This window comes from Ictalurus punctatus, chromosome 20 (genome assembly GCF_001660625.3).
Source record: "Ictalurus punctatus breed USDA103 chromosome 20, Coco_2.0, whole genome shotgun sequence".
Classification (NCBI taxonomy): Eukaryota; Metazoa; Chordata; class Actinopteri; order Siluriformes; family Ictaluridae; genus Ictalurus; species Ictalurus punctatus.
The window spans coordinates 375227-397726 of NC_030435.2; the positions used below are offsets into that span (position 1 = coordinate 375227).

General features: G+C 40.1%; 3 protein-coding genes across 7 annotated transcripts in view; 1 reads left to right on the top strand and 2 right to left on the bottom strand.

Annotated features, from left to right (window-relative positions):
• Positions 1–3567, bottom strand: part of prdm13 (PR domain containing 13) — an 8672-nt gene extending 5105 nt beyond the window's left edge. The window contains exons 1-2 of the mRNA XM_017495116.3: positions 3351–3567; positions 1–110 (exon numbers count right to left, since the gene is read on the bottom strand). The exon at positions 1–110 is cut by the window's left edge and continues 22 nt beyond it. Of these exons, the coding sequence (XP_017350605.1) occupies positions 1–110; positions 3351–3494 (254 nt within the window). The 5' untranslated portion in view covers positions 3495–3567. The remainder of the gene's footprint in view (positions 111–3350) is intronic.
• A 10419-nt stretch (positions 3568–13986) lies between these two features.
• tstd3 (thiosulfate sulfurtransferase like domain containing 3) lies at positions 13987–16254 on the bottom strand. 2 transcript variants are annotated; one of them, XM_017495296.2, is made up of 4 exons: positions 16014–16254; positions 15538–15726; positions 14799–14876; positions 13987–14501 (listed from the first exon to the last, which is right to left on the bottom strand). In XM_017495296.2, exons 1-4 carry the CDS (start codon positions 16108–16110, stop codon positions 14395–14397), a joined length of 471 nt encoding a protein of 156 aa, XP_017350785.1. In that variant the 5' UTR covers positions 16111–16254; the 3' UTR covers positions 13987–14394. The 2 variants fall into 2 exon arrangements, with proteins under 2 accessions (XP_017350785.1, XP_017350784.1); XM_017495295.3 differs by having other exon boundaries at positions 14717–14876; positions 16014–16250.
• Positions 16255–17158: 904 nt separating this feature from the next.
• Positions 17159–22500, top strand: part of usp45 (ubiquitin specific peptidase 45) — a 25026-nt gene continuing 19684 nt past the window's right edge. The window contains exons 1-5 of one of the 4 annotated variants that reach the window (XM_053673618.1): positions 17159–17262; positions 18170–18278; positions 19419–19588; positions 19870–19970; positions 20098–20198. In XM_053673618.1, the coding sequence (XP_053529593.1) occupies positions 18176–18278; positions 19419–19588; positions 19870–19970; positions 20098–20198 (475 nt within the window). In that variant the 5' untranslated portion in view covers positions 17159–17262; positions 18170–18175. Of the gene's footprint in view, positions 17351–17486; positions 17508–18169; positions 18279–19418; positions 19589–19869; positions 19971–20097; positions 20199–22500 lie in introns of those variants that run through there. The other 3 variants (XM_053673616.1, XM_053673617.1, XM_053673615.1) reach the window with 3 other exon arrangements.

Below are 22500 nucleotides of genomic sequence, written 5' to 3' on the forward strand. Positions count from 1 at the left end.
ACCGCCTCCAGGTTTTGTTCTTGGCTGTTCCTTGCTGCTCGGATTAATAAAATCCAATCTGAGACTGCAGCACCGCATTCATCTACAAACTCCCCCCTGAGCAGCCGCACCTACACACACCATCACCATCACCATCATCATCGTAATAATAATGATAATGATAATAATGATAATAATAATAATAATAATAATGATAATAATAATAATAATAATAATAATAATAATGATAATAATAATAATAATAATAATAATAATAATAGTAATAATCATAATAATAATCAGTCAGATTAATTGAATGAATTGTTTATTAATGCGACTTTAACTCTCTTGAATCCACAGAAATCTCCCGCGTTCGTTAAAATTCCTACTAAATTTCACCTGAGATCGACTTGTTGGATTTCTTTCGGATGAAGCCGTGACTCGTTAAGGTTATAAAAGGGGCGGGGCTAGCGCTCGAGGATCTTCTTAGGACGCAATTCGTGTAAAATTCAGCACTCTCCGTTTCACTTAATAATCCTAATCTCTTCATTTCATAATCTTAATCCTAATGTGAGCTTCAGTAGCAGCAACGTGCCTTCAGCTGCACCGGGTTTAGAACAGAAAATATCATTAAAAAGGAAAAAATATAAATGAATAAAGTAGTCAGTACTCTGAGCTACAAAGGGAAAAAAAAAAGAAAATCGGACTTTCAAATCCCCAAACACCATGACGTCACGGTTGATTTCTTTTCACGTAGAAATATCATAATTTCACATTAAATCCGAATCAAACACGTTTTATTCTAAATGTATAACTAGAATGTGGAACGATATCTTTATCTTTTTCCATCTTTAACTCTTTAAAGATGAGCAGCGCTGAGGGCGCGTGAGGGATTTCTATATTTCGGTATTTATCTCTATATTTATTTTAAATTGTGGCGCGTTTACATCTTTAATTTGTTTCCATTTAATTTAATTTCTTTTTGTTCCCGTTTCCCCTGGGGGCCATTAATTTCTCCCTCACACACACACACACACACGCAGGGAGCGGTAATGTGTGTTTATTTGCTCTATTAGACAGCACAGATGATGATGATGATGATGGTGGTGATGATGATGATGATGATGATGATGATCTCAGAGGAGGAAAAGCGTTTTAATTAGAGTCTGATGTGAGAAATAAATTCACCGTTTCTAATAAATTAAAGATTAAAAGCGCGTGACAGCTGTATGGCCTCGAGCGCGACATCCATCACCGAGTTAAAGAGGGGCGGGGCATGGGACATATACATCTAAATAAATATATATATAACCCACAGATCAACATATATAACTTTATATATAAACACTACTTTGAATATAAAGCCTGTAGCATGCGCGTGCGTGCCGATATTCACTATCCTGTTTTAGTTTACATTATTTTCTATGATGCTCGCGTGCTTTATTTTTTGATTTATCATCCTTCTCCTGTTTAATATTTGATTAGCGCTTTAATGCGTAATCATCAGCTATAAGCTTCAACAGTTCTACAGGGTCCGGGTCCGGGTCGGGGTCCGGGTCCGGGTCCGGGTTATATCCCAATAATGAACAGACTTTTATAACGGACTGCAAAATGAATATAAATATATAAATAAATATTCCTCATTCCTCAGGTGAAGTCGCATTCCTGTTTATTTGTTTGTTTGTTTGTTTGTTTGTCTATTTGTTTGTTTGTTTGTCTGTTTGTTTGTTTGTTTGTTTGGTCATTGTAATCAAACTCATCTGGTGAAGGAAACTCGGATCGTGTCCGTGTCTCTGCTCCTCTGCACACTGGAGCTGAAGACCGGTGATGATGAGAAACTCTACTGTGAGGGTTAAATGTCTCCACGCGCTATTTTCTGTAAATAATATTAAACACATGAATGCGCACGAGCCTAAATATTAGTTTGCTCTGTTTTTCAGTTGAAAGTGTGTGTTACTGTAGACATGATTAATCTGACTTTATGATAAAGGTTCGCATGATTCATTTTATTTCCGGCACCGGAAGTAATAAAACAGTAACAGCAGTGTAAATGTTAAATTTCAGTGTACAAGTGAAAGGGGTGTAAAGGAGCACATCTCTCACACAACATCACACACTCAGGAATTACACTGGGCTCGGATTTAAACACAGATTATTTATCATCGGATCTGATGAATGGAATTCACCATGACACAAATAATGCGGGGGAGTATAATAATCAAATAAATCCGTGTAAATGATTTTTAAATCAATACCAGACAGGAAGAAGAGAGAAATCAAGTAAATCTATAAAGAGTGTCAAATAAATGTTTATATTCTCTGAAACATCCTGTTCGGTGAATCCGGTGCGTTTCGCCTTTGAATTTTTACAGGTTTCATATAATTTGATGTTGTGCTTTTTATTTCATTCTAATCCTCACTTTATTTCCTCTAAACTTTATTTCATTTGCGTTTGAACTCAATTCATTCTTTTTCTCTGGTTTTTATCTTTTATCTGTTTCGTAATCTGAGATCATCCTCATCGGTTAATATGATCAAAAGTAAGTTTGCTTGTATTTTCTCATTTGTAAGTCGCTTTGGATAAAAGCGTCTGCTAAGTGAATAAAAGGAAATGTATAAATGTAAGTAAACACAGCTTTACTACAGGATTATTCTTAATTAGGATTAATCTGATTTAATCCAGTTAAATGTTTATTTAATCTTATTTATTATAGAATTTAAGACTGTGTTCCATCTTCATGAGTTACAGTCCGACAGATTCCTATTAAGATGTTAGATTCACTCTAGCAGTGAGTAGTAGTAGTAGTAGTAGTAATAATAATAATAATAATAATAATAATAATAATAATAATAATAATAACAATACTACTACTACTACTACTACTACTAATAATAATAATAATAATAATAATAATAATAATAACAATACTACTACTACTACTACTACTAATAATAATAATAATAATAATAATAATAATAATAATAATAATAATAATAATAAATACGGTGAGCAATAATATATTAAATAAAAAAGACTGACACATTTGCTGTAAATGTTTAAATGCTTGTTTGTGGTTTTGAGATCATCTGTTTGCTTGTTTGTGTCATTTTTTTATGTTTATGTTTATATTTATTATGCTAATTTGTTTATAGCACTTTTAATCACCGTTTGTTTTAATCACATGTTTGTTTTAAATATGCTTTATGAATGTTATAAATACTTGAATTACTAACTTAGTAAAAGGGTCATGTTAACTTTCCTATTAAATTATTATTATTATTATTATTATTATTATTATTATTATTATTATTATTATTATTATTATTATCATCACATGGTTCGATCCTCTTTAATCGAATTTGACGCTCACCTTCTTTTTAATTCCGACTTCCTTCCGGTCTGAGACGCACTTCCCCAGGCGGAAGATTCCCGGTACCGGTCCGAGGCGCGCGCCCGCGGGGATGCTGCAGTCCGCGAACACGCCGATGGAGGAGGAAGTTCTGCTCGCGTGCATGACTGAGATGTGGGGTGTAATAAGGGGTGTGTGGAAGCGGGAGTGGAAACCAGAACCGAACCCGGGAGACACACACTCTCTCTCTCTCACACACACTCACACTCACACACACACACATACACACACATATATAAATATATACACACACAGAGACTAGGATGTGATGAGTTCCGCGTCCTCGCGCGCTGTGACTCGGTGTGTTTGAGCTCTCCGCCCTTTTCTAACTGCTGAGGGGAAGTGAGGAGTGAGGAGGGGTCTGAGAAACACCGAGTTGCGTTCTTTTTTTCAACAGCTGTGTGTGTGTGTGTGTGTGTGTGTGTGTGTGTGTGTGTGTGTGTGTGTGAGTGTGTGTGTGTCACATGGAGACTTTCCCCCCTGCCAGGCTCATATAATAATGAGGCGCTCCAAAACCGCTCAGGAGACAATTATGCGCCCCCGAGCGACCCCCAAAAAATCCAATTTGTCAAGGGCAGAGAAAAGAGCGGCCGCATTAATCCTCAGCATGTGGCTTTGTGCTCCGGACAGGTCCGAGATTTTAAGTGACAAACCCGCTGTATAATTTCACCATAAATTCTCGGAGGCTCGCGTTTTGTTTCCACACAACACCGATTTTTCTTCTGGAGTCGCAGAGCGCTTTAAGCGTCCTCTCCTTCATCCTTTATACACTTCAAAGCGCTTTTATCTTTTCCTCCGCTCTCTCAGTGTGTGTGGGTGTGGGTGTGTGTGTGTGTGAGAGAGAGAGAGAGAGAGAGAGAGAGAGAGCGTGTGTGTGTGTGTGTGTGTGTGTGTGTGTGTGTGTGTGTGTGTGTGTGTGTGAGAGAGAGAGAGAGAGAGAGAGACTTTGTTAACTTTCTATTGACTCCCGGCGTGTGCCGAACAGGTACTCAACAGGAGGAATAACACACACACACACACACACACACACACACACACACACACACACACACACACACATTCCACAAGCCTTCAAAAATACAACCTCAAAAAATTTTTTTTACAATTTATAAGCAAATCCTTTAGATATTTGTCCGGCAGTGTAACATGTTCAGATTCATTAACCTTCACTTATAAATTCAATTACAGAGAAATAAACTGAGACTATTTCCATTGATTTATTTCCGAACATTCTTTTCAGATCTTTTATCTATTTAATCAGACTGCGAAACAAATATTATTCATATAAAGTATTATGCAACAGACTAACAGACGACACGCGAGTATTTTAAACTGATTACAGGCTGTAACACAACGCGTTTATTTACAGATCATCTCCAGAATGAAAGATGAGATCTTTATGATTCCATCCAAAGTCTGAACTTCACTGATTTATATCTTTTTCGTGCTGTATTATTTTATTAAAACTTCACTTAATTCTTGAAAGTCTCGTTTTAAAAGTGGATTCCGGGTTGATGGAAACACGGCGATGATAAAGCTGCTGATGTTGAACAGGATCATGAATAATCCGTTACAGCTGAACTCACACCTGAGCTGAACCGCGCCGCTGCTCGCTGCAGGATTAACACGCGACAAAATGTGGCTTTTCCTTTCCTAAGAACCTGTAACACTTTATTTCAACACTGTTGATGTATATATTTATTTATATTCACTTATTTATAACTTATTTATTTCTGTAAAATCAGCGTGTCGTTTTTATTCATTAAATAAACACATTAAGCTGTAAATCCTCTCATTATTTTCGGGGTTAATCGGGTACTGCAGCAGATTACTGAACATCTGAGGATGTGGCTGTTGATCTTGATCGTCTTCAGGTGTTCAGATGTTCACTGAACGCTTTGGGTTCCAGTTCAGTCGCGACACTGAAGCACTGCGAGGATAAAGGTGTGAGTCTGGATTTAAAGAGTGTGATCGTTGTTTTAGTTTTTAATGTCAGCAGTGTGAGAGTTAATGCACGACGTGGACACGGAAAGTGTTAATGCGAGGATGTTTTTGGTCCTGGGAATGTTCGAGGGGAAATGTGTGTGTGAGGAGGTGAAGAGACACTTTGCATTGCAAAAGGTTATAGCTGGTGTAAAAAAAAAAAAAAAAAAAAAAACAGAGAGAGAGAGAGAGAGTGAGTTTATTTTGTGTCTGTGTGTGTGTGTGTGTGTGTGTGTGCGTGTGTGTGTGTGTGTGTGTTGAGGTAGATAGAGTGGTTGGTGAACCCGGAGCTCAGTGGACAGATGAATGGAGATCCCTGGTGGGACATTGCTCCGCTAAACTGCGCCTCTTCACACACTTGTTGTTCCTCTACATTCATGCTTCATTAGTGTGTAACCTGTTCAATGGAAAGGCCTGGGAGTGTGGAGAAAAGCGCAAGTGCCTTCACACACACACACACACACACATACACACACACACTAAATAAAACTCCTTTTCTTCTCCTCGTGTGATGTTAGGAGGAGGAAATAAAGCTGCTCGCGCCTAATTAATGTGTTATTTTAAGAAAAAAGAAGTGAACAATGGCGCCGTTCATCCCGATCCACTCTCACTTCATTCCCCATCCCATTTACCTCCAAACTCCACATTCATCCCAGAGCGCACTCACTTTCCTGCACTGCTTCTCCTCCACTGCTTTTCCGTAATAAAGAACATTTCCTTTTGTTATCTGTCAGAGAGAGAACTGAGAACCCTCCGCTCTCAGACACAAAGCTAAAGTGTTTCACAGAGCCGGATGGGAACCAGCCGCAAATGACCAACATTAATAAATAACCAGAGAGACCATTCACACACACACACAGCCAAACACACACACACACACACACACACACACACACATGGGTTCGCGTGTCCTTCACGCTTTTTAAAGATTAAAGAAAGAGATTCACTTCTGAGAGACAGAGACCCACCTCTAACACCACAAATACACACAGTACACACACTGTACACACAATACACACACAATACACACACAATACACACACAATACACACACAATACATACACAATGTACACCGACTGAATTAACACACCAACAGCTATAAACAGCTCTGACAGACTAATGTTAACGCAGGAGTAATGTTTACTGCAGTGTGTGTGTGTGTGTGTGTGTGTGTGTGTGTGTGTGTGCGTGTGTGTGTGCGTGCGTGCGTGCGCGTGTGTGTGTGTGTGTGTGTGTGTGTGTGTGTGTGTGTGTGTGTGTTTCCGACTCAGAATAAATGTTATCTGAGGAGGTAGAAAAATAAAAAGTGCTTTAGCACTTGGAGACGCTCCAGCTCCAGTGTGTGTGTGTGAGTGTGTGTGTGTGTGTGTGTGAGAGAGAGAGAGAGAGAGAGAGAGAGAGAGAGAGAGAGAGAGAGAGACATGATCTGTACTCGGAAACTCCACCCAGTTTGATATTTCACTACTTTTTTAAATAATCTGTTTGATTCTCAAGTTAAAGTGACTCAAAAATAACATGATGTTTAATATAAAGTAAATTTAATATATAATATATTTAATGTATATAAATATAAACACGCAGAGTTTAAGAGATGAACCAAAAACTCGAATAGCCCTTTCCTGTCCTGAAGAGAAAATAAAGCTTCATGTCAGAATAAAGAAAGAACTTCTTTTATGGCTTCACTTTAAATGAAAATGTGAAAAGGTCTCTGGACCACACCACAGAGTTGAAGTGAAACCTTTCCACTGAACTCATCATGAATGTGATGAACACCGTGTGAACAGTTGCAGTGTTAAGGGGTTTAAGGTTGTGTTTTTTATGAGCATCGAAGCTGACAAGTTTAGATGAATATCCTACATACTGTGCACTTTATATTTCTCTCAGAGAGTTAAAAAATATAATCCCCTGTTTAATTTCCTTTTCAGAAACAATCAGTTGATCTCATTTAAATCTTTAGATTCCTTTTTCATTCCATCTGTGAATGTTTTCTCACCACACCATGGAAACCGGGATTGACTAATTAACATTGTTGTCGAAGTAAACATGAGAGTTCCCTGAAGTTATGCGAACTTATTTCTTCTCTTTAACTCCAGTTGTCAAGTTTTGGATCTTGAACTCAAGTTTATAAGTTTTCCAAAATGAAACTTAAAGTAATCCATTCACTCTTAAAAATAAAGGTTCCAATTATAACCACAAAGGGTTTTATACCCTGATGCCATAGGAGAACCATTTTGTGTTGCAAAAGAACCTTTTACTGTCAAGTTCTTCAGAGAACCATTTATTTACCGGTTCTTTAAAGAACCCACAAATTTTTCTTCATAGCAGTGCCACAAGGAACCATGCTTCTATAAGTTCTCTCTTTAAAAAAAAAACTTGTGCTTTAAGGAACCAAATGTTAACCAGCAGCCATGCAGGCCCAAGCCATGACACTACTCCACCATGTGCCCCAGATGAGCTTGTATGCTTTGAATCATGAGCAGATTCTTTCTTTCTCCACACTTTGGGCTTTCCATCACTTTGCTAGAGGGTCATCTTGGTTCCAGAACTTTTGTTGCTTATGCTCATGACTGTTTATATGGTAACTCTGGATGGCCTTGATTATTGACTCCAATCTCTCATCTGACGCTCATGTAGATAATATTACTAGGATAGTCTTCTTTCATCTCAGAAATATTTCCAAGATAAGAAACATATTGTCACTACATGATGCAGAAATACTAGTTCATGCATTCGTCACCTCTAGATTAGATTACTGTAACGCCTTACTGTCTGGATGTTCCAGTAGGAGCATAAACAAACTCCAGTTAGTCCAGAATACAGCTGCTAGAGTCCTAACTAGAACCAGAAGATACGACCACATCACCCCGATCTTATCAACACTGCACTGGCTCCCAGTGAAATCTCGCACTGATTTTAAAATACTATTATTAACCTATAAAGCACTGAACGGTCTCGCGACACAGTATCTTTTGGTCTTTTAGGATCCACCATGCCTACTTAGATCAAAAGGTGCAGGATATTTTTTGGTGCCTGGAATAGTGAAGGCTACAGCAGGGGAAGAGCTTTTTCTCTTATAGAGCCCCACAGTTATGGAACAGTCTTCCTATTAGTGTTCGGGACTCAGACACAGTCTCAGTGTTTAAGATTAAGTGTTTAAGAGTTCTCATCAGTTGGAGGTCACATGCTGCTGCTGAGGATGTCCCACATGGTGCAGACTGAAGATCACTGAGATTACTGAGGACGGTACCTCTTAAACACCATAAAGATGCTCTGGACCTCAGTTCATATGAACAGTTATGCTGTGATAGCTTTAACACTACAATCACCACAAACAGTTCTGCACTCGAGTCTCCATCAGTGACCAGTGGAGACGTTCAACACAACAGACTTCCTGTAGAAACTGTGATGAATTTCCTGCTTACACAACTGCACTGTTTGAGCATGTAGTATTAGCACATTTACAGAAGGGGTGTATTTATTTATAATCACACTATCCGGTGTCACCCAGATGAGGACGGGTTCCTTCTGAGTCCGGTTCCTCTCGAGGAAAATGTTGTAATGGTAAGTGTGCTAGTGAAGAGGACCAGCTGCCTGTGCGCTGTGTGTTAATGTGTGTTAATGTGTGTTAATGTGTGAATGCGGGTGGAACATCACTGACCGGCTGGGTGTGTGTATGGGAATCCCACCAGATGACCCGGGTTAGGGATTTGAACCGCATTAGGAAGCTGCGCGGGAGAAAGAGACGCGGTGACGCGGATTTTATAGCTGTTCAGGCGTGCACTGGTTTCTAACAGCGACGACGACGACACTAATAGTAATGTCGACAGTGAAGCAGCAGAGGCAGAAGAGTGGTGCAGGGTTGGAGTTCTCTCTCTGGAGTCGCTGCAGTGTTCTCTGAGCTTCGCCTTTTGAACTCTCACTTTCTGAGGAGTGAAAAGAGCCGCTAATGAGGTGTGTAAACCCGCTGAATCGCGATGATTCGGTGTAGCTTATAAATTCATACCTTTTCTCCCTCCGGCTGAACAGAATGAACAGAATGAACAGAATGAACAGAATGAACAGAGAGAAGAGAGAAGAGAGAGAAGCTCACAAGTTCATTTTTAGGCAAATGTATTCAGGCGCGGTCTGGTGTGAATGTGCTGCGTGTCAGCCGGGCCTAATTGGGATTAAAGCACTCAAACCATATGCAAAACGGGACAGGGTTTCTCAGAGCTTCAGGACACACACACACACACACACACACACACACACACACACACACACACACACACACACAGAGAGAGAGAGAGAGAGAGAGAGAGAGAGAGAGAGAGAGAGAGAGAGAGAGAGAGCAACTCCGGAGTCAGAGTCCGTATACATCACCCGGTTTGGCTGCTGGGAAAAAAGCCAGAAGTGTTGTATTATTATTTTGTGTGTGTGTGTGTGTGTGTGTGTGTGTGTGTGTGTGTGTGTGTGCGTGCGTGCGTGTGTGTGTGTGTTAAGACAGATCATTAGTTATTCCATTGAAGGATTTTCTCTTTTTTCCCTCACTTTAATTTGGAGCTGACGGATTTCTGCGCCTCTGAATGAGAAGCAGGTCCGAGCAAACACAATGAGAGAGAGAGAGAGAGAGAGAGAGAGAGAGAGGGAGAGGGAGAGAGGGAGAGAGAGAGAGAGAGAGGGAGAGAGAGAGAGAGAGAGAGAGAGAGATGATTTATACTTCAATTCTATCTACCTGTCTGTCTGTCTATCTAAAAAAAAGCTAAAGAAAACAAAAGCTTTTTCTGCAAAGTCAAAATGAAAAATTACACATATCGAATAGCCAGATTAGAATGATCTGTCCAAGTTCATAAATAATAAACAAAAGAATACTGTAATAATTATTCCAAAATATTCCAAAATATTTAAAATATTCATATAAAATATTCAAAATCTAATCTCTGAATAACGTTCATACAATTCACATCTCTCTGTTATCTATAATAATAATAATAATAATAATAATAATAATAATAGCGTGTTAATAAATGAATGAAGTATATGAATAATCTAAAAATATATTGCAATATATTATTATTTAATACTTTTAATATAAATTATTTAAACGAAAATTAAAAGGCTGTTATGTGTTATAATAGTAAGGTAAAGGTGGTTTGAAATGAAACAGTAAAACAAGGCTGGATAGATTCTAAAACATATTTTATTATTATTATTATTATTATTATTGTTGTTGTTGTTGTTGTTGTTAATCATCACCATCATAAACCCGGATTGTTGTATTTAATATTATATTTAATTAATATTCACTAATGTCTGAATGAAATAAAATACTCATAGAGAAGGTGAAACCCGTTGAATACACACACACACCCACACACACACACACACACACACACACACACACACACACACACAGAGAGAGAGAGAGAGAGAGAGAGAGAGAGAGAGATTTTTGTAACCTACTGAACTGATTCTTATCAATTTTTATTTGTATAGATGGTCCGAGAGCTGAAAATAATCAGTGTGTGATTGATGTGTGTGATTGATGTGTGTGATTAATGTGTGTGATTATTGTTCGTGCACGTGCACACTCTGGGTGGATTTCCGGATTAAAGCAGCACCATGGACAGCTCCTTCCTCCATCTCCTTCATTACACACAGATTCCTGAACATGTCTTTAAAAAGGTTGATTGATTTGATTAAGGATCATTAATGCTTTGTTTTGTGTCATTAATGTTTTTGGTCTATAACAAGACAACTGCCCGCTTACATAAAGCTTAAATAAAGTGAAATACGGGAGGAGGCAGGAACACACCCTGAACTAATGATGTGCAGCCGTCAGACGCTCCTCATTAAGACCCTCACTGTGACATTTCTGGGTTTTTCTGTGTGATGTGTACAGAAACAGGGCGAATTCCACACTCCTGTATCTGAGGGAATCAGCTTGTGGAAATGACGAGCAGTGAGATGTAGAAAGATTGTCTTCCTCTTCCTCGTTCATCTGCATAATGTAAGAAATCAGAGAGCTCGTTTAAATCAGGCTTGTGTGTTGTGTTCGAAGGTTAATGCTGAGACGGTCTGTCAAATCAGGTCAAATAAACCCTGCAGTTTGGGTTAAACACTGTGTTAAATAACGCTGAGTGAGCGGATAATGGGCTGTTGGGATCGGGGTTTTAAAAAATATCTTTATCCAAACTGACATAATCCTGTAATTCATCATTCTAATTTAGCTTTTTTTTTCAGGCCAAAAATTTACAGCAAAAAAGCTCATCTAGAACATCTACAGCATTTAATAAGTTCTTCCTGAAATATTTAATCTAACATTGGCTTGTTGTTGTAAATGTTTTAATCCTAATCAGATTTAATCCCATAATCCTTATTGTAATTATTTCCTTTTAACTCAGAGCAGTGTGGACACGCCCCTAAAGACCAGAGAATACACTGTGTGTAAATAATCAGACATTTACGATATTAAAATGCACTTTGCTTCTTCTGGAACTCGATTAACGGATCTCGTACGGTAGCACTACTCGTATTGTTCTCTGCTTGATATATCGCTTCGCTTGTATTTTTCTCATTTGTTAGTCACGTTGGATAAAAGCGTCGCTAAGTGAATCAATGTAAATGTAAATGTAAAATGGGGTGGTCACGGTGGTCCAGCGTTCCCCGGGTCAGTCCCGAGCTCGGGTTCCTGCTCCAGGTTCTCGGGTTTCCTCCCACTTCCAAAAACATAGTGTCTCTAAATTAAAGGTGTGAATGAATGTGTGTGCGATGGATTAGCGTCCCATCCTGGGTGCATTCCCACCCAGTGTTCCCGGGATAGACTCCCGATCCTCCACCACCCTGACTGGCGTAAAGAGCTTACTGAATATGAAAATAATATCAGTAGTGTTTTTCTCATGCAGTGTTTAATCAGAACCTGCACACATCTCTGACAGAAAAGTCTGTGAGGGTAAACATGAAGATTCCACTAAGAAGCTTCAGGACTTCCAATGAAAGAAGAAAGATCTTTTCAACAAGGATCTGTCGGTTACACGACACAAGGAACCCTTAAATGATCTTCCAGGATCTGTTGATTTTAGAGTTGTAGTTCACTCCACGTGGAGAAGCTTCAATATCATGGGGTCTTATTGAGAAGTGAAAGAAGGAGTGCGAGAGTGACCTCAGGTTATATACGTGACTGCACTTGTCTTGTTCTCCATGGTGGCGTGATGATCTCTGGGTAAATCCACTTCTCCTCTGAGGTGCGATGAACCAGCTGCGATGAGGTCTGATCAGGAAGGAAACCAGATGTGAACAGCTGGACAGAAACCACAGTTTCTGTGAGTCTGTGCTGTGTGTGTTAACTCCTTATCGTTATTCATCTTAAAGCCCTTTATTCAGCGACTGCAGGAGTGCAAGAGTTAAATCTACTATGACTAACTGAGTAAAAGTTGAAAACAGAGCTGTGCTGAATTAAATACTGCAAAATGTATTATTCATTATGATAACTGATCAGTGTGTGTGTGTGTGTGTGTGTGTGTGTGTGTGTGTGTGTGTTTAAATTGTGAATCACCTCGATATTTCACTCACATGGTCTGCATCTGTAACTTCGCCCGTCTCCGTAAATAAGGAATTTGTTCTCAGTGACTCGCTCGGTGAAATTAAAGGTTACATTTAAAAACAGATTCCATGCAAAACCTGACTGAGTCTTTAGAGACGCCCTGCACATCTGGTCTGCTCTGTTCAGCTCCCGACACACCTGAGCCAGGTAAGTGAGGCTCGCAGGACAGGGATGTACACCTCCGCTGTTTAATCCCTGAGTGTTTTCCCTGCTGTAACACACCTGAGTCAACTCCTGGAATATATAATAATAATAATAATAATAATAATAATAATAATAATAATAATAATAAGTGGATGAGTTGAATCAGGTGTGTTGGAGCAGGAAAACAGGCTGCAGTGTAAAGAACAGGAGGAATAAAGATGATTGTTTATTTAATTTGTGCTGACTCTGCATTAGATGAGTGGAGTGTTTCTGAGTGTTTTATTTCTCTTATACTACAGCAACTTACCCACGATTTCAACTTTATGTATTAAAGAATATCTTTTTATTTATGTTTATAGTTACATTTAATGTTGTGAAATGAGTCGGTTCTTCTTGTCATTTACATTATAGCAGCTATAAACACTCGCTCCCTCACCGGTTTCTCAAAAATCAGTGTGTGGTGTTGGTGAGAAACCGTAAAGAAGTGTAAACTCCTCTGTCCTGAAGATGTGGAGAAGTTAAAGTTACAGCTTCACCTCTGACTGTTACACAGCACTGACACTGGAGACTCCTTCCTTACACTGTACAAAAAAAACATTTGTCCTTACAGAAAACTTCACCGTATAAACAATCTCGATGTACACGTCCCTGTGAATGAGCCGTTGCTATAGAAACGATAACGTATTAGAACGAGCGAATTAATATAAACCCTCGCTACTGTCAGAGCCGCTGTTCTAGAGAACTCATCACCTTCTGACCAATCACAATCCAGCATACAGCAGTGCTGTGGCGTGAAAATGAAATGATTAGATTCCTCTCAGATCAGTCGGATTGTGCAGAAGCCAACGTCCACACTGACACGGATTGATTTCACAATGACACATAAATCACTTCAAGTCGTTTATTTTATTTATCTCAGACAATCAAATGTACAACCAGATTTAAGGCAGATGAAGACAGGCTTTAGTACAGTACAGCATTCTGTTACCAGAATATGAGCCTTATAATTCCACACTAACACATAAAACTCTCAATTAATAATAAAGGCTGCGTCCCAAACGCCAGATTCTCTCACGAACTCTCCTAAAACTCTGTAATGAACCACTAGCGTTTGGGACGCAGCCTAAAATTGTGGGAAAATAAATACAGATGCTTGTAGAATAAAAAGTGTGTACATGTAAAGTTTTTGTACAGTTTCAACATTCATTCCTTTATATTTGGTAAAACAAACAAATGATCAGCACGGTCGCCGCAGCTTGTTGACGGGTTTGTCCTTTATTACGGACATGGAGTTATTATGGTTTATTATTCACAGTTTTACAGCATCGTGACGGATCACACTTTAGCCTGCAGTATTTCATGTTTAGCCCAGTCCTGCCATCCTCCTGGATAATGCTGTACACTGAGCACACGCACACGAGCGCGCACACACACACACACACACACACACACACACACACACACACACACACAGAGAGAGAGACACAGAGTTAAAAACACTGGGGTTTAACTGGAATAAATGTCTGAGGAAGAGCAGTGTGTGAGTTACTGGATAAAAGAGATATCATGTAAGTAATCTAACTCTGATGATGATGATGAGTGAAAACTCTTCCTCACTTGGAGTATCCTAAAGACTGAGCTGCTTCCAGAGCTTTCTGACTCCTCACACCTGCCAGACAGGTAAAGACCAGGCTCTCACCATTCGAAGGCATTTCACCTCCATATTTCTCCTTAAACTCCTCCGGCTTCAGCTGCAGAGCTGCACTCAGCTGACCCACTGCGCGCAAGCACACACACACACACACACACACACACACACACACACACACACACACCCCCCATCATCATAGTAATCATAATAATAATAATAATAATAATAATATTATTTATATGGAATACTTTACTAGATGGTTTGAGTTAAAACATTTTACACGCAACATCAGAATTCAATTAATTAAAAAAAAAGCAAAATATTTAATCGAAATAATTAATGTCATGTCTAAAGCCAGGGAGAGAATCCAGAGTTTTTTTTTAATCAATCACTCAATCAATAAACAAACAAACAATCAAATAAACGAATAAACATGCTTCTGTTTTTCTCAATTGTGCAGTAGTTGTTGTTGATAAAATGTATTATGTGATATGATGTGATGCCCACTCCCTTCGCAACTATACCATTTAGATTTTTCCCACATTATTAATATCTTTATATAGACAACTTGACTATTTCTATTGCATGTGTTACTGTAAACACATGTGGTTAAACACCACCACACATCTGTCAATCCCAGAGCAGTAAATGCCTTGCTGGGGCTTGATTTTGTTTTAAATGCTGTACAGTTTTTGCACTCGGTCTGTGCAGTGCGTCTGTGCATTTATGCAGATTTAAAAAATATATATTTAAAAAATCCTACATGGAGATAAAGTGAGTTACTCACGTGGCACGTTAATGGAGCCTGGTATACTGCCGTATTCCCGGAGCTCCCACGGCTCTCTCACGTCTATCACCACACCCGTCCTGACCACAAGCAGCTTCTTCACCTGCTCATACGTCACTGACACCGCGGGCTGATCAGCTGAAGAGAACCTACGCGTCCAAAGGTCCGTCCTCACCCCGACATGCTGATCTGACACACGAAAACAATCACTTTAAAGCACTTTAAAGACAGATTTCATCTACGGCAGCTTTACGACACTTTAAATTACGACACCTAAAATCATCTGACCACAACAACTCACCTAGCAAGCTAGTAACTTCAGCTATCTATCTATACATCCTCGCTGTAGAAATCACACTGTAATAGTGCTTTACATTATTTACATATTTCTGTTCTGACACGGAAAACATTTGTGCACACGCAAACATTATGAATATGAAGTAATAAAAGTCAGGCTAGTAAATAAAGTTACTCACATAAACAGCGCGAGGCTAGCGCTCTCACAGCTCCATTTCTGTTTTCTACAACCCGTAAAACACACCTCGTCAGGCGACAGCACGCGTTTAAGGCCATTTAAAGTGTCTTTGTTTATTTATTTATTTTGGGCTTAAATCACAGTGAAGTTCAGCACGACCTTACACGGCGAAACGCCCTGATTCGGAGAATCGACGTGTTATGTGTTTCTCCCAACCGCATTCAGAGCAATCACTTCCTCCTTTGGGGTGATTGGCTAGGGCTGTCCTCAATCCTGGGCTGTGATTGGATAATCTGTAAAACCGCTTGTGGTGAGCCAATCGTGTCACAGGAGGCGGGTCTTATGGAATGTGTGTAGGAATAAAAAAAAGACTGAACCGCCCCATTACTACCTTTCTTCCTTTTGATTTTCAACTTATTAGTGCACGGTGGCTTAGTGGTTAGCACCTCACACCTCCAGGTTGGGGGTTCGATTCCCGCCGCTGCCCTGTGTGTGTGGAGTTTGCATGTTCTCCCCGTGCTGCAGGGGTTTACTCCAGGTACTCCGGTTTCCTCCCCCAGTCCAAATACATGCATGGTAGGCTGATTGGCATGTCCAAAAGTGTCCGTAGAGTATGAACGGGTGTGTGAGTGTGTAGCTATATGATTGTGCCCTGTGATGGATTGGCACCCCGCCTTGTGCCCCATGCTCCCTGGGATAGGCTCCAGGTTCGGCGGTATAGAAGATGGATGGATAGTGCATACTGGTATAAATTGTATTTAATAATGCAGCAGGTATTCATGTGACATCCCACTATTTATACAAATAAAATGATGTGTTTTATATATATAAAATGATGTGTTTCCATAACAAATTCACAACATTATTAACAACAGTTTTAGAAACAAGACCTTTACATTTTTAATTGGAATCAGTTTAAGTCGTAAATACGAGAAAATATATTTATTTCCAAAACTCCTTCGAGAAAACACAATTACAAAACAAGTGAATAACACCTTCTGGTTCAACATTACAGATAGTACATATCAGATTTACACTTATTCACGTCAGTCATTAAAAACCTTTAGGAACCATACCGGCTCTCGTATTTTTTTTTAACAGCGCTTCCGCATTCGTCATGGAGACGTCATGCTCGACCACGTGACATCCGCATCTTCCGTGTTGTTTCGAAATGCCACAAACTGCGCTATTCAGTCCGTGATAATGTGAATAGAAAACAATTATTTAATTTCAAGATAAACATATCGGAGGTAATAATATCGCGGAGGAAAAGGAGCATTTATACATTTATATCTTATCCGGAGACTTTGGGACAAGTGTCAGGTAACAGGAGCTGGTGTAAGTGGCGTTAGCTTCGTGTGCTAATCCTGAGAGAGAGAGAGACTGAGACTGAGAGACAGAGAGAAAGAAGGAGGGAGAGAGAAATAGAGAGACAGACAGGAAGATAGATAGAAAGACAAAAGAGGGAGAGAGAAAAAAGTGTGCGAGGTACATGGTGTGTGGAGTTATTTACTCACTTATTGTGTGTGTGAGAGTGAGTGAGCGAGCGAGCTAGAATGAGTGTGTGTGTGTTTGAGAGTGAGCGAGCTAGAATGAGTGTGTGTGAGAGTGAGCGAGCTAGAATGAGTGTGTGTGTGTGTGTGTGTGTGTGTGTGTGTGTGTGTGTGTTTGAGAGTGAGCAAGCTAGAGAGAGTGTGTGTGAGAGAGGTTTTTGTGATGTACCCTTATTAATAATCGGAATCTTGAGCTTTATTCGGACGGGATTAGGTTTCGGGGCGTGTGATTGGATTGACAGGTGATGAGTGATGTGTGTATAAATCACACACAGATGGGCGTGTTCTCACAGAGATGGGCGTGTCCTCACCTTGTACTCTATGTGTACTACACACACCTTGGTTTAACACACTGATGGTTCTGCTCTTTATTGTAAGCGGTTGTTGTAGAGGGCGTGGCCTGCCGTGATGGATTCAGACTAAAATCCCAGAGATATTAATTAATCTGGGATTAATTACATCACACACATGGGAAACTAATCCCGTCTGAACAGGGCTTTAATCTGCGGGTCGGGTTTATTCTACGGTTTAGTAATGTCTATCTGTTGATGTGTTTTCTCACCTGTTTCAGGTAGATGTGTTTACAGATGTTCCTCTTTTCCAGATACAAATGCGTCTAAAAGATCCCTTCTCCTTAAAAACGTCCGAGATGACGAAGCGGTCCAACAAGCCGAAGAAACCTCGGGAAGAGGACTCGTCAGACGAGGTTAGCGGTAAGGAGAAAAGTTTTCATTCCTCGTTTAGGAATAATGACATGTCAGTATTCAGGCTTCTACTGATCCATATTGTACATGTTCATTTATTTATGGAGGAAAAAAATCCAACATTACACATCTGTGAGTGGCAAAAGTATGTGCACCTCTAGGATTATCAGTTAATGTGAAGGGGAGATTAGAGTCCGGTGTTTTCAGTCAGTGGGATGATGATCAGGTGTGAATGAGCGTCCCGTTTTATTTAAAGAACATTGATCTATCAGAGTCTGATCTTCACAACACATGTTTGTGGAAGTGTATCATGGTACAAACAAAGGAGATTTCTGAGGACCTCAGAAAAAGAGTTGTTGAAGCTCACCAGGCTGGAAAAGGTCACAGAACCATCTCTAAAGAGTTTGGACTCCACCAATCCACAGTCAGACAGATTGTGTAGAAATGGAGGAAATTCGAGACCATCGTTCCCCTCCCCAGGAGTGGAGACCAACAAAGATCTCTCCAAGAGCAGGACGTGTAATAGTCCACGAGGTCACAGAGGAACCCAGGGGAACTTCTGACCAACTAAAGGCCTCTCTCACATTGTCTAATGTTAATGTTCATGAGTCCACCATCAGGAGAACACTGAACAACAACGGTGTGTATGTCAGGACTGCAATGCACAGTGGGTCCCTGCAGTGGGTCATGCAGGAAGACAACGATCCTAAACACACGAGTCGTTCTACGGAAAGAACGGTTAAAGAAGAATAAAGTTTATGTTTTGGAACGGCCGAGTCAAAGATCTGACCTTAATCCAGTAGAAATGTTGTGGAAGAACCTGTAGCGAGCGGTTCATGTGAGGAAACCCACCAACACCCCAGAGCTGAAGCTGTTCTGTACTGAGGAACGGGATAAAACTCCTCCGAGCCGATGTGCAGGAGCGATCAGTTTTTTTAATATTTCTATTCTGAGTGGGAACAAGAACTTCATACCAGTTCACAGACCTCCTCTAAAGTGTGTTTGAACACTCATGAGAACAGATGATTTTGTTTACATGGTTCTATTTTCCCCAACTATATTCTTAATCTGACACACTTTACACTTCTCACTGTGTGTGTGTGTGTGTGTGTGTGTGTGTGTGTGTGTGTGTGTGTGCGCGTGTATCAGGACTAACATGTCAGCATGTGAGTAAAGCGGTGGAGTTGAACTCGGTGAAGAAAGCAGTGACGGGAAGTTTGTGGTCTGTTTGCTCCGACTGCATGAGGGAGAGAGACGTGTTCGAGTCGGAGCAGGCCGGAGCTCACGACATCCTGGTGTGTCTCAAGTGTGGCTTCCAGGTAATATCACAACAATAATAATAATAATAATAAGGTATTACCCAGATTAATATGAAACCACTCATACAGATTTTAAACTTTTTCAGTGTAGAATATTTTATACTTGTGAATGTTTTTAATACTATTTAAAATGTCTGCTATTTTAATTGTCTTTATTTGTTTATTTGTGTGTTTATTTGTTTATGTTGGCATGGTGATAAAAAAAAGTGTTGATTACCTGATGTGTCTGTCTTTATATCACCTGTGTGTGTGTGTGTGTGTGTGTGTGTGTGTGCGTGCAGGGATGTGGTCAGTCAGAGAGGCAGCACTCAGTGAAACACCAGCAGGCTCATCACTCAGACTCTCACTGCATCAACATCAGCCTCAGCACCTGGAAGGCCTGGTACACACACACTCACACACACACACTCACACATACTCACTCACACACACCTTTCAGAGTCAGAATTGTACATTTTACAAGGTTAATGTAGCTATAAGGGGATTTATGCTATTGTTTGTCTCCTCAGGTGTTTTGAGTGTAATGAGGAACTCTCCACACACTGCAATAAAAAAGCTCTGGCTCAAACACTCGACTTCCTTCAGAAACACTCGGCCAAGTCAGCGTCAGGTAAATCACCTTCATCATCACACCTTCACCCTCATCATCACACCTTCACCCTCATCATCACACCTTCACCTTCATCATCACACCTTCATCATCACACCTTCACCCTCATCATCACAGCTTCACCTTCATCATCACACCTTCACCCTCATCATCACACCTTCATCATCACACCTTCACTCTCATCATCACACCTTCATCATCACACCTTCACTCTCATCATCACACCTTCATCATCACACCTTCATCATCACACCTTCACCCTCATCATCACACCTTCACCCTCATCATCACACCTTCACCCTCATCATCACACCTTCACCCTCATCATCACAGCTTCACCTTCATCATCACACCTTCATCATCACAGCTTCACCTTCATCATCACACCTTCACCCTCATCATCACAGCTTCACCTTCATCATCACACCTTCATCATCACACCTTCACCTTCATCATCACACCTTCACCTTCATCATCACACCTTCATCATCACACCTTCACCTTCATCATCACACCTTCATCATCACAGCTTCACCTCCGTCATCACACCCTCACCTTCATCATCACACCTTCACCTTCATCATCACACCTTCACCTTCATCATCACACCTTCATCATCACAGCTTCACCTCCGTCATCACACCCTCACCTTCATCATCACACCTTCACCTTCATCATCACACCTTCACCCTCATCATCACCCCTTCACCCTCATCATCACACCTTCACCTCTGTCATCACACCCTCACCTTCATCATCACACCTTCATCATCACACCATCGCCATCACACCCTCATCATCACACCTTCGCCTTCATCATCAAACCTTCGCCTTCATCATCACACCCTCACCTTCACACCCTCATCACACCTTCACGTGAGAGCAGATTGGTGCAGGGACTCGGTGGCTCACTGGCTCCCTCTGCTGGCTCACAGCTCTACATGATGAACATCTCTTTCACTGATGTTATAATCATTTATTTAAGCTTGATTAATTATAAAAGTAATACTGCAGTTAGAAAACCTTAAAATATATCTTTAAAATATTCACAGAAACTGAATCTGTGACGTGTGGATATAGAGCTGCATGTGCACGCATAAATAATGAGCCGTAGGAATAACTCCAGGTAATGTCCATCCTGGTGAAGTGATGTCCTGTGGGAAAAGAGTATCTCAGCACTTTTATTTCAGAGTAAGGACACATCAGCAAGCGCTCGCTCTTTACCACGAAAACGACACGGAACAATAGTGTTTCAGACCGTAACACCCACACCAGCGGCTAAAGTGGAAGTGCAGGAGCCATAGAAATGTTTGGTGGCTCTGAGGCTGAAGATTTGAGCTTTAATGCATAAAATGAATATTAGAAAGTGTCACTGCGTAAAATGACCCGTCAGTGTTTAATCAGCAGCTCGTGTTCCTCGCACAGCTCATTAATATGTAGTGCAAAAGATGAAGGTTAGAGTATTATTATTATTATTATTTTCCCCTCGGTGTGTTATTTCACACATTTCTGACTTGTGCTGAATGAATTTACTCATCTCGAGTACATTCTCACTGAAAAACCAATCAAAGTGTTAATTAAGAGCGTTAATTAATCTCACCAGCCGTAACTCGAGGTAGTTTATTCAGCTTTTGATGAGACGCACTGAAAAGCCACCCACTTTGTGCCGTTCCAGTGTGACTTTTTTTTTTTTTCTTCTGGAAAACATTTTTGAATTGGGTTTTACACGTGACCCTGAAATAAGGAGAAAATGCAGTCCTTTGTTGTTGTTTTTTCTTTTGCTTCGTATTTGCCTTCATGACTCTTTTCCAAGGCCGTGTCTGGAGCACATTAAAAAAGATGCTTTAAAAAAAGCACGAGGGAGATTTTAATAACAAATTACACAAAATCATTTCATTCCAAAACGTGAACTGATGTCAGAGCGTGTACGGTATTTTCTACAGAGCTGTACGGGTGTATGAGAGGAATTCATCAATTCTGTGTGTGTGTGTGTGTGTGTGTGTGTACACAGATGTGCAGGTATTCAGGGGTTCAGTCTGCTTGCAGAATTATAGCATTTTGTCCAGCTTCACATCGTTTATAATCGTGTCGTTAATTCATTCAACAAAAAACCCCCCACACCTGCATAAGATCACACAGATAACATTTAAATAATGATGTGCTTAAATCATATCCACAAACATGCATTAGGAACGGATGACACTAGGTTTAATTGGGTTTTTTTTTTTTTCAGCTAATGCTGTCTCATGTGAAGTTAAATTACTACTACCACTAATATTATTATTATTATTATTATTATTAA

What these genes read in the sequence shown, in the direction of transcription:
- tstd3 (XM_017495295.3), bottom strand. Translation starts at nt 16,110, where the DNA reads ATGGCCTTAAACGCGTGCTGTCGCCTGACGAGGTGTGTTTTACGGGTT. An exon ending in GCTAGCCTCGCGCTGTTTAT is followed by an intron (nt 15,727 to 16,013) that starts GTGAGTAACTTT and finishes TTCGTGTGTCAG; the next exon opens with ATCAGCATGTCGGGGTGAGG. An exon ending in AGGCTCCATTAACGTGCCAC is followed by an intron (nt 14,877 to 15,537) that starts GTGAGTAACTCA and finishes GCTTGCGCGCAG; the next exon opens with TGGGTCAGCTGAGTGCAGCT.